Source organism: Bufo gargarizans, chromosome 11 (genome assembly GCF_014858855.1).
Source record: "Bufo gargarizans isolate SCDJY-AF-19 chromosome 11, ASM1485885v1, whole genome shotgun sequence".
Classification (NCBI taxonomy): Eukaryota; Metazoa; Chordata; class Amphibia; order Anura; family Bufonidae; genus Bufo; species Bufo gargarizans.
The window spans coordinates 31,984,622-32,004,086 of record NC_058090.1 but is presented as its reverse complement, the minus strand read 5'-3'; the positions used below and the strand labels follow the sequence as shown (position 1 = coordinate 32,004,086).

At 45.0% G+C, this 19,465-nt stretch overlaps 1 protein-coding gene across 1 annotated transcript in view; it reads left to right on the top strand.

The window, feature by feature from the left end:
• SYNE2 (spectrin repeat containing nuclear envelope protein 2) overlaps positions 1-19,465 on the top strand; it is a 279,407-nt gene that overhangs the window by 236,109 nt on the left and 23,833 nt on the right. The window contains 11 exon segments of the mRNA XM_044271524.1: positions 431-577; positions 937-1,107; positions 2,457-2,590; positions 3,340-3,544; positions 11,021-11,200; positions 12,168-12,302; positions 13,084-13,238; positions 14,313-14,460; positions 16,750-16,838; positions 17,740-17,974; positions 19,248-19,442. Coding sequence (XP_044127459.1) covers positions 431-577; positions 937-1,107; positions 2,457-2,590; positions 3,340-3,544; positions 11,021-11,200; positions 12,168-12,302; positions 13,084-13,238; positions 14,313-14,460; positions 16,750-16,838; positions 17,740-17,974; positions 19,248-19,442 — 1,794 coding nt within the window.

Genomic DNA, 19,465 nt, shown 5'->3' with positions numbered 1-19,465 from the left:
ATATCTAAGATTTGATTATGTTTAATTAATCCTACTATATCAAGCTCATCAGGGAGGAATATTTAAGTGGTTCGGTTCCATCGTTGGAAATATTGCACCATTCAATGTCCTAGAATTTCGACCTAAGACCTCAAGCACATGGTCATATTACGGTTCCGTGTTGTACCGAAGCTACGGTATATTCTTGATCTGTGCCAAAGGGATCCAAAATTCAGCCCTTGGCCTGCAATGTAACTCCAATTTATAGATTGACCCAAGAAGAGCAAAGAGAAACTTCTCTGAACTTGAGTTTGTGGAGCAACTGTCACTTCTTTTCCATCAAATACTAGTCAGCAATTTTCCAAAAATGATATTATATTAGCAGCTCAAAACCAGATCAACATATACTTTATGTAAAATTGTGAGAATGAAGTTATAAATTTCATTACAGGTGCTGGAGGAACAGCAGAAAGCCAAATCCAATGCAATTCAGGAACTGGACGCAAACAGTATGGCCACAGGAGGCCAGAATATTTCTAGTGAAGGGGTATTGACAAGGGAAGCTCTGTTGAAGAAAAGGGATCAAATTTCCGAACTGGTCAGTATTTCAAAAATAGGCAAATACAGTTAAATTCATGAATCTTCATCCAATGCTACAGAAACTCTGATAGTCCGACACTTGATATTCCATTTTTTTAAGCTGTGAGCTAGAAACAAGATCCAAAGAAGAAGATATGACAAGGAGACGTATTCAACATCTTTGGTTTTAGGTCAATGTCTCAGAAACTTCAGACTAAAGTTTGATATTTTTAGTAAATTTGTCTTAGCGGAGAGGTGCTGTCTGAATTTTAATATATTTTTTTGTCTTTTTATTGTGCCGTTATTGGTCAATGTAGCCTATAACATAAGGCTATCACGTATGTATTTGCCTATAATCATCTCTGGTCTGTCTTGCAGGTTGCAGAGTTAAAGGCATCCACCCTCTCGGTGCTCGAGCATTGGAAAAAGTATAATGAAAATTATGGACAGATAGAGAGGATGATTGTCAAGCTTCAACGTGTTCTTGACCAAAGAACAGGTCCTTCTGGATCCATGATCTGTCTGAATCAGCGGTTACAGAGGTTACAGGTGTGTATACACATGGGTTGTGCAGTTTGGGCTATTTTGGTTGAAGGCTGGGCCAACACAGCGACTTTGGACACTGATGCACCCCGCAGGGCCAAAGATGGCAGCAAAGTGATGCTACATCATTGCACCTAGTAAACGTCAATAGGGTTGCATATAGACCCATACTTTACTCTGTCACGACAATCCACTCCTGCTGGATTTCTTGCAGGTGGCTAATGTCCCATTTACTTTCGCTAGTTGCAATTCTTGGCTGTGTTGCATTGATCTTTGCCCATGCCACGTGTATTGCAGGCTAAAGTCGCCATGTAGTCCAAGCCCAACACTACTAAATGCATATGAGCAAAAAAAAAAATTCTAAAATTAAAAGGGCCCTGAACCTTTACTGAAACCACGGAGGTGCAGCAGCGAGATCTGCCCATTTGGCTCTCATTGGCTCTGCTCATCTTTTCCAGTATGCAGAGTACAGATCCATAGAGAGCATATAGGATCTGTATTCCACACACTAGAAAAGCCTAGAGATGCCGAAGAAAGCAAAGGGGCAGAGTTCCCCCGAGAAGTGCTGCTGCACCTCCATGGTATAGATGTCCCTTAACAACATGATATACCATTAGAGCTGGATCAAGAGTCGGTCAAAATGTATAGGTCATGTTCTCTGCCATTAGTGTTTTGTTTTTATTATTTTTTGAAAGGAGAGAAATTAATATTAAAGGGGTTTTCCGGGACTATAACGAATGATCTACCCTCTGGATAGGTAATCAGTATCTGATCGGTGGGGGTCGGACACCCGGGACCCCCGCCGATCAGCTGTTTGAGAAGGCATTGGCACTCCTGTAAGGGCGGTGGCCTTCTCACAGCTTTGCCTAAGCCAAGTGACATCACCTTCATTGGTCACATGGCCTAGGCGCAGCTAAGCCCCATTGAAGTGAATGGGGCTGAGCTGCGATACCAAGCACTGCCACTATACAAGAATGCTATATAGGCCCGCAACTACACCATAATCAGAGTCAAAAAATGTAATTGAAATGAACAGGCTGGAATGGGATGATGGAGACAAGTACCTTATAATATTTTTATTTACTTCAAGGGGTTGTCCCATTACAAACGCATCCCCTATGTACAGGTTAAGGGTAAGCGTCTGATCATTGGGGTTCCGACCGCTGGGGCTCCCACCATTCACGAGAACAGGGCCCTGTATTCCCCCATGAGAACAGTAATTTAGCATTTGCATTGTAGACTTTATTTATGATGTAACCAGTAAGATAATTTTGAGGCATCTACTTCTTCTATCTCACTTTACCTGATACTTCTTCTATCTCACTTTACCTGATAATCTTCTTACCGTCCTATAGGCAATTCAAGAGGAAGTTGAGCAACACGAAGAAAAATGGAGTAGACTTCGAGAGTCTCTGAGTAGCTTGAAGTCTCTCTGTAGTCGGTCAGCTATGGACATCCTAGAACAGGAGTGCAGAGACATTCATAACAGGTCGGTGGTTTCCAGAATTGGAGGACATGCTTTAAATGCTGTGATATTGTTCATACCGCATTGTCAATATGCTGTATTTGCATATAGAATATCACATACATTGACAGCTCCATGTGCATCCCAAGACACCTTCATTAGTCTTTACAATGTATAGTGTTTAATGACATGGCCAAAAATGCTAATTCACAGTAGGTCTAATTACTGTCCTGACCAATGGAATATACTTCCTTCATTAAGAACCAATCAGTTAAGAACCATAGATATAACGAGCATGGGCAGCCTTCATCCTATGACTGGATGTCCATTTTCTGGTGGAGAAATATTTAGCGCATATAGGTTCACCATACATATTAATGTCAGCTCAGCATGACCATTTCAGCAGGACTGCCCAACTATCTAATGTATGCTGGGGCCTCTTGACTTTCTCCTGATGGCAGATGTTGGGGGGGAAGAAGGATCGGGCTTTTGGGTCTCAACATGCACAATCCTTTTGTAGTAAGGGAAATAAGCCACTACCAGAGGACTCTGGCAGTGCCTTTCACTCTTGGCCTCATCAAAAACACATACATTATTGGCTGGTCTTAGCGTGTATGTGCATGGCAGGAGGGGGGGGAAGGTGTTGGCCAAATGAGCTATCAAAAGTGTATGACCAGCTTTAGTCATGACCAGTTAACTGATCTATCCAAAGACATGGCAACCCCCAAACTATAGATGACTTTAACTAAATTCCCTTGGCAATTTAATGATAGGTGGACCATTGCAGCTGAGGAACTCTCCGAGCATCTACGAGCAGCGAAATCTTTACAACAAGTATGGAAGGATTATACTGGATCATGTTTGGAGCTGGTGCCACATATAGAGCAAGTGGAAGACAAGTGTGAACAGCTCTTATGTGCCAAACTTTCCGAAGACAAAGCAAGTGACACCTTGAAACAAAGGATCCAGGATCTAAGAGTAAGTGGATGTAATAAATGAAGACTGAATTGGTGATCAGAAAAAGTACTGAAAGTGCCTCATACGTGTCCTCCTAAGAAACCAGGCAGGTTCTAACAAATGTTTTTGTAGCGTAAGTTGCAATTCAATCTAGTTTTGTAGTTATTTTTCCATTAAATTTTTCCTACTTTGCTTCCCATCCCTTTTCATGTAAGTATCTCAGAAACATCCTAAAAAATGTAAATCCATACTAGCTCCTGTTTTATCCAAAGGTCTAAGTTAGATAAATGGACTGTGATAGAAAACCACATTGCCCATTATTGGACCAGCTCTGTAGTATCTTAAACATGTGGTGTACAGTTTTGACGGGACCCCTGAGCCAGTAGTGCCCACAGGCCACCCCATAGCACGTTAACACTGGGCCGTAACTCCATCAGTGGGCTTTTTGATGACTAATTGACAGTAACCACTAAACTATCACTGCCCCATCATGTTACGCTCAATGATACTTTAAACCTGCCCTGACTGTGAAGGCATTATTATCACTGCTCTATAATGGTTTTAGGTTTTTTGTATGTGTGGGGTACTTGAGTTGAACTTTTACTGCAGGGCCCTTCAGCTATGTTCCTGGTTGGTGTGCTGTATCAACAGATGTGGTGCTTAGTGAAACGGTTGAGAAGAACATCATCATGTGGTAGAAGGAGGTTGTCATTGAAAGAGGATATCTGTCTAAGGAAATTATCAAAATTGCTGTTGTATTGCAGTGGACATTTTTATTGTAGTAACACTACCTGTTTCAGGTTTTCCTACTGCATGTCAATCATACTGTCTAGAAGCCAGACCCAAATCTGCCAGGCAATATTCCATGCAGAAGGAGCACAATTTCCAAACCAAATGAGAATTACTTCAAATAGATATTGAACTTCCTCTGTAGAGGCAACTGCATGCCCTGGAAAGAGTGGACCACAAGAGAGCCTTGGCTTGCAAAGAACTTGGCTACAGCGAGCTAAGCGATCACGGGACCGTAGACTAAAGGAATATCGTAATGTAGGCGGATGAGTCTTGATTTTTCTTTTCTTTTTTTTATAATATCAATTAAACATGGTTTCAGTAAAACAACGCACCTTGTCCATATGTTGTGTCAGGTATTATAGCTCCATTGAGGTGAAGAAGTACCACACATAATCTGTGGACAGGGGTGATGCTGTTTTTGGAAGAAAGCAGCCATGTTTTTCTTATCCTGGACAAACCTTCTAACTGTCCAGCCACGAAACAGCTCAAAAAGATTACTGATCTTCCGCTGCTACGGCTTCAATGCTTCCTAAGTCCCTGGCAGACTCTACTTCATTCTCACTCTCGACCTGAACATGTGACCACTGCCGTTAATCACTGGCTTTAGCAAGTTGCCACCATATCAAGTGATGAGCTGCAGCAGCAACATATCTGTGTCCAGGGCCGGCGCTTCCATAGAGGCAAGGGGGCAATTGCCCCCTGGCCCCCGAGTCCTTAGGGCCCCCCCCCCCCGCTCCGGCCCGCAACTAACAACTAACTATAGGCAGGACAGTAACAGTCACACAGAGATGAGCGCTTCCATTGTGGAAGCGCTCATCTCCAGTCATCTGTATCGCCGTCCTCAGGACAGCGATACAGATGGCTGTGCAGCAGGGCAGGGGAGAGAGAGGTGTGTTCCTTCCCCTTCCTCTGATAGGCTGCAGGCACGAGGTCGGCAGCCTATCAGAGGCCGGCACAGGCGGCGCGATGACGTCATCGCGCCGCCTGAGCCCTGAGCCGTACAGCGCGGGACACAGGCCGAAAGAGGCCTGCATCGCATTGCTGACATGAAGGTAAGTATACGTTTTTTTTGTTTTGTTGTCAATACTGGTGGATACTGGCACATGATGGGGGGCTCTGGCTACTGGCACATGATCGGGGGGGGGGCCTATGGCTACTGGGACATGATAGGGGGGCCCTATGGCTACTGGCACATTATAGGGGGGCCCTATGGCTACTGGCACATTATAGGGGGCCCTATGGCTACTGGCACATTATAGGGGGGCCTATGGCTACTGGCACATTATAGGGGGTCTATGGCTACTGGCACATGTTGATGGGGGGCTCTGGCTATTGGCACATGATAAGGGGGGCTCTGGCTACTGGCACATTATAGGGGGGCCCTATGGCTACTGGCACATTATAGGGGGGGCCCTATGGCTACTGGCACATAATGGGGGGGCCTATGGCTACTGGCACATGTTGATGGGGGGGCTCAGGCTACTTGCACATGATAGGGGGGCCTATGGCTACTGGCACATGATGGGGGGGGCTCAGGCTACTGGCACATGATAGGGGGGCCTATGGCTACTGGCACATGTTGAGGGGGGGCTCAGGCTACTGGCACATGATAGGGGGCATATGGCTACTGGCACATGATGGGGGGGCTTTGACTACTGGCACATGATGGGGGGGCTCAGGCTACTGGCACATGATAGGGGGGTCTCTGGCTACTGGCACATGATGGGGGGGCTCTGGCTACTGGCACATGATATAGGGGGGGGCTCTGGCTACTAGCACATGATATAGGGGGGCTCTGGCTACTGGAACATGATATAGGGGGGCTCTGGCTACTGGCACCTGATATAGGGGGGGCTCTGGCTACTGGCACATGATATAGGGGGGGCTCTGGCTACTGGCACATGATATATGGGGGGCTCTGGATACTGGCACCTTATTGGGGGACATCTATGGGGGCACTTATTACTGGCACATTGGGGGCACTTATTACTGGCACATCATTGGTGGGCACTATAGCGGCATCTACTGAGGCCACAAAGAACGGTTATTTTATATAGGGGCTCTGTATAGGGGCATTTTATACTGGGACACATTATGGTGGGTACTATGGGGAAGGTGGGAGTGGAGTACTATGGAGTCATCTACGGGGGCACTGAGAAGGGGTATTTTATACTTACAAATTATGGGGGACACTGAGGGCATCTACTGGGGCACTATATATGGGGCATTTTATACTGGTACATTATGGGGGGCACTAGGAGGGAGGGGGGAGAGGAGAGCACTATGGGGGCATTTACTGGGGGCACTATATAGGGGTATGTTATACTGGCACATTATGGGGGTAGACTATGGGGACATTAGCTCAACTGGGGGCATTACAAGGGGGTATTTTTTGCACTGTCACATTATAAGGAGAATTATTACTATTGGGGGGGCATTATGGTGGGCTTTATTACTCACCCATGGTATGAGCCCCCTAGTAGCAGCACCAGCCTCTCCCTGCTCTGCTATCCCTCTGCCCCTTCTCCAAATCCAGCCAAAGTGTGGGAGTGGTGTCCGAGATCCCCAAGGGCCAAGCCAAGTAATTGTTAGTTTTCATATGACATATGTTTGTTATACACATATAGCCTACACCGTGCCCTACAATATACAGTTTCTTCTGTAAAAGTCATCAAGTGTCATGGGGGGGGGGGCCTTATTGTTTTTCGCCCCAGGGCCCCATTTCACCTAGAACCGGCCCTGTCTATGTCGGGAGGGAGAAGGAGGTGAAAACCGGTGGGAGATCCAGTAAGTGTTGGGAAAAAAAGCAGAGGGGATCAGTAAGCTGATTATTACTTCAAATCACTTGCAAATCACAAAAAAGAAAGACCCTTAGTTGACGTGTCCTCACCAAGATGTCTGAAGAGCAAATCTGGAAGACATGTTGCTTATTTCCCTTCGGTCAACCATCTTGATTGTAGAAGTAACTTTGCAGCCAGTATGTCTGGAAATTGCATGTCCCATGATGCCTTGCCCAGGCATCACAAATGTAGGTTTAACTAGATCACATCTAATAGAAGCTTTAGCTATATAGATCATTCCAAATTGTTAGCAGGATGTTGGAGACTGATGGATGCCAGGGTTGCCAACCGTCCAGAAACTCCACCTAAAAATAGGTGACTTTTTTTCTGTGTCCATGATTTTTTGCAGGCTGGTGGTACTTGACTAGATCATTTTGGTGCTAATTATCATCATTTTACAGCTCACAGTAAATGCTGGTAGTGAGTTCATATCAGTATATTAAGCTATAGACATGTATTACTTATAATCTTTAACATTCATTATGGTTTTTCCGAAGTGTCCGTAAAAAATGTTGACTGTCCATGATTTTGGTATAAGTTGTCCAGAAAAATGTAAAAGTCTAGTTGACAACCCTGATGGATGCTGCACAAGAAGAGGCACAGGAGAGGCAGCAGACTGTGCCCTGTGCAGCTGCACGCAGCATGTCACAGGCGGTGTGTAAATTCGGCATGTAGATTTTCTAAGCTTCAATTTTTTTGTAATTTTTTCTTTTGGAGAGGGTTTGTTATGTAACAACCCAAGCACGATCTGCTAAATACTTTACTGTTTGAAACCTACAAGAGATATTCAGAAAATCATTTGCATATGGAGAAAGTGAATATATGTTTTTACTTGATTTGAACAAGTTGTATTCTGCAACTTTTATTTCAAGGTTTTGAGATTTTTTTTCGCATTGCGGTAAATATCTTCAGAAGCAGTAGAATCATTCCCGACATCCATTCCCACTGACATGCCTGCTGCTTACTGGTCTCTTGTTTACAATCTCATCTAAGCCTCGGCAGCTGGCAGATCTAGACCAGGGTCATCTCAGTCTCAGACATTCGTTTCCCTGAAAGCTTCAATCATCATTTGTAATCTGTGTCGTGTTTTTTTTTTTTTTTTTTTGCGTCCGTCGTCTCTGGTCGCTGAAATTAACTCACAGCTGTAATACCCAGATGTCCCTCAACTTCAGATACCCATAATGAAAATTAATCTGACTTGAAAGGACAGACTCCTTAATGTTCTGCACAGTAGCTGATGCTCAGGATCTATTCATAATTACTGACCGGTATTAATAAAAAATAAAAAATTTAAAAAAGGAAATCATTACATGATTGCACAACATATTGCTAATAAACATTTCAATTTATGATATTCTTCTCTTCTGGATGCTGAGTAGTAATTTTGCTACCAATAAATATGGTGCTTCTTGCCTGCCTGGCTCTATGTGGATGTGGGCCCTTGGGCAATGAATCATTTTGGGCTCACTATTGTCTTCTCAACCCCTCCACAAGGATATCATTATTGCCTAGAAGCCTATAGGCCTGGGTCCCTCAGGCACAGTGTTCTGTTACTGTACTGTCACTGACCCTGATAAAAATGACTTCACTTTAAAGATTACCTGTCAACAGGATCATATTAAACCAGGCATGCTTACCATTTTTCGGTTGATTCTGCTGATTAAAACAATACCTGGATGTGTAAAATCCGTTGCACCATTCCAGAGAAAACAGAATTTATTCCCAAATACAAGTTAGGACTTCAGTGCACTGAGGGGCGGGACCTCCCGCTTCTGATTTCCTGCATTTGCCACGCCTCCTCTCCGCCCCTTGGTGCTCTGAAGTCTAATGTTGCATATGGAATTAAACTCTGTTTTCTCTAGAACAGGCACAATGGATTTTTGCCATCCATGTATCGTTTTAATCAGTAGAATCAACCCTAACAGGCAGTATGCCTGGTTTATTCGAGTTGATCATACTGACAGGTGTTCTTTAAAGAGTACTGTGAGTGATCCCAATGATTTTCCTGTACTAATGATAATTATAATGTGGACGGTACAAAATATGATTATGGCTTTGATTTGGAAATTTGACCTGTTTATGCTTTAAAATATTTTTCGGGTCCCCAGTGGTTAATGCTAGAATTTTAATTGTCTTTACTTTTATCTGAGAATTGTGCATGTTGGGTATTGCTGACTAGAGATGAGCGAATTTCCGCTTATGAAATTCGTTCACACTTCGTTTGGTGGTAAAAGGTGAATTGCGTTATGGATTCCGTTACCACGGACCATAACGCAATTCTATAACAGAATGCCTTTAGAAGCATTCCGTTATTCATTCCGTCATAATAGAAGTCTATGGGCTGCAAAACGGATCCGTCCCGTTTCCGTTATGCAGGAAAGGACACCAAAAAGAGCACGCCCCAAAATTCTATCAACTGCTGTAGCACACCTGAACGAGACATTATCCAGCATTTCCCTGTGAAAACTGTCCTCTGGGTGACAACCAACATATCTGTCATAAGCGAGTGACTGACCACCAATATGTCCTCTACCAAGTTTTCTGGTCCTGAGTGACTGAAAAATCCATCCAGTTAGGAAGCCAGAAGGAAAAAGTCCTTCCTTTCAAGGGTTTTGCTATAGCGGGTTCAGACGTAGCAGTTCTCAGGAAGCTTGGGGGGGTGACCCTTCTGGCACAAAAGAAGACACTAGTCTTATAGAAAGGCAGATGGTGAGTGGGGACCCTATTACAGATTTTGCACTGGGGCCCATGAACTTGAAATGATGCCGCTGCTTCCATATATTTCTCACTCTCTTCCAATCCACTTCTGGACCTTGGAAAAAAGAGTACATCACAAAATGCCACAAAAAGCTGTGTGTGTGACACCACCCTAAAGGGGTGAAGACACCCCCTGTCCATGTACCCTATTCGGGGATATGGACACCATAGAAAGGAGTCCTCCTCTCTGTGCCAGAAAGAACGGAACCTGCTTTAGCGGTCTTGAAAGATGGCTGTTTGCCCGGAGTGGGACTCCCCTGGAGGTCGCCTTCTGAAAGGTCTTGTCTTCAGTTCTTGCACCACTTCTAAAACTACCCAGGACGCAGCATTTTTTTTTCCTGAGAACATCCTAATACTCATGTAGACAAAACATAATGTCAGAGTATGGAATCCGTAACATTAAGCCTTAGCAATACCCATTAACAGGACATTTTTCATTGAACCTTCAACCACTGGTTGGGTTTGAGCAGGGGCGTAGCTATAAGGGAAGCGGCTGCTTTGGGGCCCTGACTCAGAAGGGGACCCATCCAGGAGGAGGAGGACTAAAAGATTTTGTCAGGGCCCCCTCAACAGTATTACACAATGAAATTATATACAGTGACAGTATAGACAGTGTAAAAAACGGATGGAACAGCTGCCGGGCCTGGTCTGAGAGAGCGATCTTTACTAGCCACAGGAATGGGGGCGGCATGTAAGGAAGGGGTTGTGAAAAAATGACTGGAGGAGGGGGGCCCCATTCAAAAATTTGCTGTGGGGCCCAGTCATTTCTAGCTACGCCACTGGGTTTGAGGGCTTCCTATTTTGTTTTTTATTTTTGCCAGTAGCATACAGTGTCCAAATAATACCGCCATACAATGCACACAATAATGCCACAGTACCAAATGACAAACCTATATAGCGTCCTAATAATACTGACATACACAGGCCCTGGTGCAGGGTTTCCAAGCCGCATGTCAGTTGCTGTGAATTGCCCTTAAGAGGGTGATAGAGTTCCCAGGGCATGTGCCCCTCTTGCCCTCCCTGTAATCTGGGATCCTTATTGCAGATAAGATGATTGTTTCCATGTTGTCTCTTCTGGTTTATAACATGTTTATATCGTTCTGTGCAGGCGCTGGAACAGAATCTGCAAGGACTCAGGGCGCACAACCTACAGGTCTCTGAGCTGTCAGACAAGGTGCTGCGCCAAAATCCTGCGGCCAGAAACGTCATTCAGTCGGAGAGACAGAACACCTCGCATCGAATAGCTCACTTGGAGCGGAGAGTGTCTTCAAAGGCGGCGGAGTTGATGGTATGCAGAAAAAAATGCCAATTATTTTTCGCCTAAATGCATCACTTAAACCTGACCGTGATAGATATTAAAGGAAAAGCTAAAACCTTCTATATAAGTTGGTATAACCAGAAAGTTACACATCTCCAGCCTACTGCAGAGAATTTCAGATTATGTGGGAACAGACCAGACCTCTGTGGTTAGCCGCGGGGTTTTTTAGTTTAGGCATCACGGACATGACCATATTTGTCATCCATAACAGCATTTTTTGCAGATCACATACTGACCCATTGATTTCTATGGGGCCACGCATACATTCATATCTTTTGCAGATCTGTGTGGCCATTCCACATGTAGCACCCCTTTGGGCAGCTTTCGGCAGGGAGGGTGTATGGTGGTTCTCCCCTCACTATGACTCTTGGTTGGAGCTCTATAGGATAGCAGGAGGGTCTTCCTCTTCTGCCAGGGGCTGACTTGGTAAACCCCTGCCCAACTCACCCCAGGATGGAGTTAACTGATCAACAAATTTATTTGGGAAAGGGTGAACAATAGCGAAAGTGATAGTGAAAAAAGTATCTAGCTAGGCGGATGAAGAGGGGGATAATTAGGCTTATGTCTTTATTTTGAAGCCGGAGTTGCAGTCCCTACACTGATCTAACTCTGACTCCAACTCCATGACTCTGACTCCACCGCCCTGGTTGTAGGCCTTGACCACTGGGCTTCTGCTGGTCACTAGTGGAGTATAATGATGGTCCTTTGCGTTGTATTGGGGGTAGGCTTTCTTATATCAACACATTGAGGACAATGTTTACAAAAACATTCACTCAACAGAACTAAGTGCAGTGATGAAAGGGAGATAGTTTTACATATCTACTGAAAAGTCTTCCCGAAAGAAACCTATAAAATGCATTAGTTTGGATGTATAATCAGCGCTTCTATTCACTGCAGTCCTTGGACTGGTGCCATAATGCTTTATCTGTATTTCTAGTCCATTCAGAATGAAGTTGAATCCTTCAAGAGTGACCTAGATAAACTCCAATCAAGCATCAAGTCATCAGCCGATGTTGTCAGCCATGTATATCACACTGAGGAGGAGAAGGAGGAGCGATCTGAAGTGATCAAGGTAAATGTGGATGGATTCGAGAGAGATTTCACAACTACAGAGATTTCGGTATTGCATCCGTTTCATCACTGGGGATCTAATGTTTGGAACCTCCGCCAGTTTGCACAATGTAGGGGCCCATGGCACTCCTGTGAGTCTATAGGGGCAACTAGTATTCAGAGTCCCTTTGATCAGGCACAGCAGCTTGCCCATAGGGGAGACTGGAACTTCAGCTCCATTCGGTCCCATTTACATCTATGGACAAGCAGCAGTACCACTACGACATGTTGCTGTGCTTGTGTAAGCAATACGTTCCTTTCATTATGCAGATCATAAGGGGTCCTGGAGAACCCCACCAATAAAAAATTAATGATCTATCCTAAGGAACCCCTTTAAAAGGGTTATCCAAAAATTAAATAGGGATGAACTATCTTCAGGGTAGTTCATCAAAATCTGATTGGTGGGGGTCTGTCAGAGAAGGGGCCGCAATGCTCAGGTAAGCACTGGGGCCTCCTTCCTCGGCCTGCAACTTCACTTCCGTTGGTCACATGGTGTCTGTGAAGCGCAGTCCCATTCAAAAGAATGGGACTGAGCTGCTGACCATCACAGCCACTATACAATGTATGGTGATGTGCTTGGTATACTGTGAAGAGGCTGCAGGCCCTTCAAAAATTAATTTGGCAGGGGTGCCCCGAGTCAGACCCCCACTGATAAGGTATTGACTTAGTTTGAGAATAGGCCATGAATTCCTATAAAACCCCTTTAAATAAGTTTCCGTACTGTCTTTGTATTGGTTGTATAGAGGCAACTCTTGGAGCTCAGTGAATTGACCTCTGATGTTGAGCGCTTGAATGAGGAGATGTTCAGTCTTCCCCTCGGTGACCGTAGCCAGATGTCGCTGCAGAATCTGAATCGTATGTGGGCTAAAACAATAGCGACAGCTCTCGAAGACTGCAGGTCAGTGCTGAAATGTGGTTGTCTTACTGTATGGACAGCTGTCATTGTATTTCTTATCACAAAAGGTCCTATCCATCATAACCATCGATGTGCCATCACATGGTTGCATCCTACACTATTCACATGCCCTATGACGTTTCATCGTCAAGTCAGGCCACTAGATGACATATTCATGGGATGTGACTTTGGTCTCTGACGCCTATGAAACTCATAAGACCAGCCGGAAGCACCAGAAGTGGACAGTTTCCATCGGTTCTGAAACCCCCTCATCCACAAAGGTTGGAAAACTCTTTAAAGGGTTTTTCCCAAAATTAAAAAAGGGTCATCTTTTTTTCTAAAAACTGTGCCACGTCTGATATTGCAGTTCAGCTACATTTAATATGAAATGCTGACTTGGAGCACTCCCATTGCAATTAGATATTCAATTCTCTATGGATGCTCTGCTGGTGTCATCAGCAGAATACAGTATTTATGGCAGCCTGGATTATGGGGATAGAATGCTCACAATATAATGATGACATTGTGAAGGGCCCTATAAGAATTTCAGTCACAGAATGCAGATCGCTTCAAAGGGATTGTCCAGCTTTGGGACCTTAATTTAATAGACCCCCTGCACCTCTTAAAATATTCATGCTCACCTGCTCCCCACCAATCCGTTTTAGCTCCCTACACCATTCTTCTGGACACCGTTCTGTAAACGTCTGGATGGATGGGGTCACTGGCCTCAGCAGTGACTTGTCCCCAAGTGGCACGTCAGTGCTGGGTCACATGACGCTTGGGGACACGTCACTGCTGAGGCCAGTCATTGACTGCAGCGACACCTGTGACCCTGTCTGCCCAAAAGTTTACAGGATGAGGACTTGAAGACCGCTGAAGGAAATGAAGGAAATGAAGGAACTTGAACAGAGCGGCGCAGGTGAGTATGATTTTTTTCAACAGGTGCAAATCTTAAAAAAAAATACCCCAAAACTGACAACCCCTCTAACAAAAGTCCATCAGAATTGCTAGTACACAATTTTGCTGCTTGAGAGACCCAGAAGGAGACCACATTTAAGTGTAATGTCTCTTTAACAGGCAACATCGTATGATTGAGCTTGAAAAAAATAACTTCATCCAGAATTACGAAATCTGGATGCTGTGTCTTGAGAAGATGGAAAACAGTCTGACAGAGGGGATCGCAGGGACCTTTGAAGCCCTGAGAAAGCAACAAGAAATCTATGAGGTAGGTGAGATCAGGAGACTAGTAGTATTGTACTAGCAGAGGAACATAGAGGTGCCAGTGATGGAGCCTGATGGAAAATACCATAATGTTTGTAGAATGAAGTTAAGAGATGTTGGACTGGGGTTGCCAGGGTCCTCCAGAGGAGATTAGAGTCCCCCCTCCATCCACTTTTACATCCACCTCATAATAATCTTTGTAGACACACAAGACATACCATCCAAGGTCAGAATGACCCACCAGAATACTAGAGGATCTTCCAGTGGGCCCTTGTTGTCAGACCATAGAGAGCCCCAAAGGTCCAGGAGAAGCATTTTGCTGCCTTTGGAGCCAATCAGCCACCAATAGGACCTAATTTTCTTTATTCAAAACCTATTAGACCTTTATTCATGATTTACGGAGTGGGCCTCGAGGATTGTTTCTTCTGGTCGGCCCAAGGAACCTCAGTCTGACACTGATATCATCAGTAAGATCTAGGTTATTTGTGGATCTCCCCATGAGAGATATATTCTAGTGGCAAGTGGTTGGCTCCAAAGCCAGCTCCACATGTGGTTGTCTTCTGCTGGGCTCACCAGACCCTCCAGTTCTTTGGTGGGCACGTCTGAACCAAAGAGTATTGTGGCGTTAGCATGTATGATATTGATATAGTATGGGCTTACCTGTGACTAGCTGTGTTTACTTGGACCACTGCAACATGTGTATAGAGTCTATATACTCCCCTGGGTTTGCATCGGGGAGCATCTCATATTTGAACACCAAAAGTTATTGTCCCGGTTATCCCCAGCTGTGGTCTCTGACGCATGAATTAATTTTTATGAAAGTCAGGAATAATCTGTAAAGAATAATATGCCTTAAACACCCTGCTCAAACTCACAGCGCATTACAGCAAAACAGTCTGTGTCCAGCTTTGTAATATTGATGTCACAGACTACTCCATGTGATCGCTGCAGCCTCAGCGGAGGATGGCACCAGTCTCTTTACTGTGATGATGCTCCCGACTTCCTCACATGATCACTGAGGCCAGTGACCTGTTGCAGTGATTGTGTGGTGTAGCTGGTATCACTGCAGCACTTAAAAAAAAAATGGCGGGACCGACAGAGCGGTGGAGCTGGAACAGCAGGGAATTGAGCAGGTTAAGGCTTAAGTTTTATTTATTTTAGATCATTCCCATCCTTCATCAAATTTTTGGGGTCCTGGAAAACCCCTTTAACTTATGCACACATATGTGGGATTTTAGAACTGGCCACAGCTTTATTAAAATTGGATTATAAACCAGGTAGCCATTACCTGCTGCAGGCTAATGCTCAAGGCACACACTGACATGTCAAGAATCTTGGGGTATCATCTCTAGGTCTATAGTGCCCAGGATGCAGAGGCCATGTGTGCCACTTATTTAGGGCTCATGCACACGACCATGTGGGCCCCGTGCCCATATTGCGGCCCCCAATATACGGCCGCCGGCACTGTGCACTCCGTATCATGGATACAGACCCATTGACTTAAATGAGTCCGCAATCCGCAAGATATGGAGCGGTGCGGAGCGGAGGCATGGATCGGATGCCCACAGAAGCACTACAAAGAGCTTCATGGGATTTCCGTCTGTGCCTCCACACCAGAAAAAAAAAATAGAACATGTCCTATTGTTTTGCGGTGCAGACCGTCTCTTGCAGATTGTGCACTATTTGCGGTCCACTGCACACACGTTCGCGTGCATGACCCCTTAAGAGGACCTGTCCCCGCACTCCTGGCATCTCTGTTATAGTAACTACTTACATTCCCCATGTAATAACAGTTCTGGAGCATCTATTCTTATGACTCTATGATGTGCCATTCCTTTATTATTCCTGCTAGAAGTTATGAATGAAATACTAGCAGTTTGCAATAAAGGTCCAGCTGGAAGTTACCAGTTGGGGGTGTGTCCCTGCACAGTCTGACACTATCCAATCAGTGCTGCCAGTGCCAGACTGTGCGGGGACAACCCCCCAACTGGTAACACCCATCTGGACCTTCATTGCTGACTGTTAGTTCATTCATAACATTTAGCAGGAATAATAAAGTAATGACACAACATATAAGCATAAGAATAGATGCTCCAGAATGAGCATGTGGGGAATGTGAGCAGTTACCAAGACAGACAAGTCAGCAGAGGTGACAGATCCAGTTTTAAAGCAGATTTTCCCTTGTCTGTACATAGGGACTAATGCGATATAAGTTTAGTATTTGGCACGGTCTGCTGTCTCAGGTAGAATACATATATTGCATATAGGGGATCATGGATGCCTTCTTTTTCAGAGGCTTCAGGCTGAGATCACCATAAATGAGCACATCTTACCTTCCTTTGTGAACAAAGCATTGAGCGTCTTGGAGGATGAGCAAAACAGGTACCTGGTATATCCCCGTAAGAGGACGTGGTCCAGATAGTAGAATAGCGGTTACATTTATTTTTGGTGAGAAAACGGTGGGAAATAAAGTGACATAATACAACATTGGGCTCATGTCTCCGGAATAACTCCGCATTGAGCGCCCCCTTTATGTCGCTAAAAAAATCCACTAGTAATTGTGAGCTATGAACTGCATTAGCTCAGACCCTTACATGTAAACTCATAAGCAATATCAAGCTTTGGCCCTTCAGGGGCCTTTCAGCTGGACCCTCCACGTCTTTGGACCTGCGGAGGGAAGCCTACCCACCTGCTCCCCGCCACACGGTTTCAGCCCCTTCAGTCCCCTTCTGCCACGGTCTGGTCCCACTTGACAACATTAACTTTGATGTGGGTCATGTGTGCCGCTGCAGCCAGTTAGTGGCTTCAGCAGTGACGTGTCCCCCATGCGTCAAGTCGCTGATTCAAGTGACTCCATGAGGGTACACATCACCGCTGCGGGCAGTCATTGGCTGCAGCAGCACACATAACCCCCCTCAAACCGGATGTTGACAAGCTGGACTAGAGCATGGCAGCAGCGGGGCACTAAAGGAACCGGAACCCTGTAGTGGTAGTACGTATGTATGATCTCTGTACAGGTCCAGCTATGTGTGGGGGGCCCTGAAGGTGGAGAATCCCTTTAAGGTGACAGTGGCCCCCTATGCCACTGCACAAATTACACATATACTAGGTCCACACCTATAATACATTGTCCCCTTGCGTTAGTCAGTGGCCCCCTCTCAAGACATATTAGTACCTTATAGTTCTTTTTTTCGTATCTACATATGTTGCCCAGTGCCCCATATAATAATAGCTAAAGAGCAGGAGAGAGCAGCGAAGTAATACGATGTTTGCTGTTCCTCAGGAACGAGCTTATTCTAAAGCTTACCTCCTTAAAAGAGAAGTGGCAGAGCGTGATCAGGTTGGTGCAGCAGAAGAAGAAGGAGATAAGTGCCCTTCTGAAGCAATGGTGGCAGTTCAGAGTCTCCAAGCAAAGCCTGGAACAGCACTTACGTGACACACAAGAAGCCGTATCTACTGTCCGCCGTCAGACAGCTCACAGTTTAATCAACACCAAGAAACTCATGTTTGACTTTAAGGTAGGTCCTCATCTGGTGCTGGCTATCACCACCACAACCCAAATCACCCGGGACAGGAGGACTTGGTGCTCGAATACCCTTTTATCCTCTATATCTCCTTTCCACCGCACTGGTTCTCGAGATCATTAAAAGGGGTTATCAGGTGAATAATATAAAAAATGAAAATCATACCTAATCTAGTACATGACAACCTCAACAAAAGCTAGACCCAGCCCTGGACCTCACATGGATCCAGAGATCTCCCCATTTATTGCTCCAATTGTTCTGCTAGATTTATTTCAAGCTGGCCGCTTAGGGGGTAGGACCTTTCTCAGGGGAATGTCCTTTCTGCTGCAGCTGGTGGCAGTTGAAGGATGAAACTGAGCATGTGCTTCCATCTCAGTGAGCAGGACAGAGAAATTAGAAAAAGAACAAACAGCAGGTGGCGCTATACAGATAGATTTCATGGAATAACTCAGCGGCTATAATACATTTTTAATCACATGCAATTACAAAAGTATTCAGATCCACGCGCTGGTTTGAATATTGTAAAATGTTATTAGTGGGACAACCCCTTTAAAACAAGGGGGGCAGCCAGCTTCTACCTGCTCTTTAAAGGCGCCCCATAGCAGCTGCAAGGACTGCCTGCATGGTTTATATGGCCTTGGTAGAGCGGCAGAGCACGTCTGGACGTCGTGTGCCGATGGGCCTATCAAGTCTGAGTACATGACAGAAATGATCAACATCAAGCAATTAAACGGTCATTCATCATTGACAGAATGTATGAAATATCTATAAATTGGACGGGTCTCTGAAGCATGCATGGTCCTGCTCAAGACATATTAACACAGGCCTTAAAGGAATGGTCTGGTTTAGAAAACCCAAATGCCCTAGTGAGGAATTACAGAGAGATCCACTGTATAGGCCTCTTATCTAATAGTCAGGATAGAAAGCAGCTACAAAAATGACACCTTCTGCTTTGGAGGACCCAGAAGGTCCAGACATCACACATGCAGCCTTTTGATTTCAGTGACCACCGTGTAATACCTTTTCCTCCTGTGGGGCTGGGGGATTGAATACTTTCTGCCGGATACTATACAGAGCCGATAATCCCTGTGTGTTTCCCCATCAGAAGAACATCCTATGATCAACTTACCAAATGCACAATCCCTTGGTGGCTCCAGTAGACCTTGTGAACGATGATGACATTGATATCACCAGGCCAGGAGCGTGTCTATAGATACTGCTGACCAAAGCACAGTATTTATTCAGTTTTCTGCTCTTTCCTGAACAGGACAAGGAGAGACATCTCAGGAGGTTACAGCCAAGCTACCGTACCACGCTCAGCAACTGTAAGGACATCTTGTCAGTCGCAGAACCAGAAGCTAAGGAGGTTCTTCAACAAGATGTCAACCAGCTTCAGAAGCTTTGGCAGAGCACCGCAGAGCAGCTGAAGGCCATTCTTACACATTTCGGTGGAATTTCTCAGGTTTGTGCTTCGATCCAGATGTT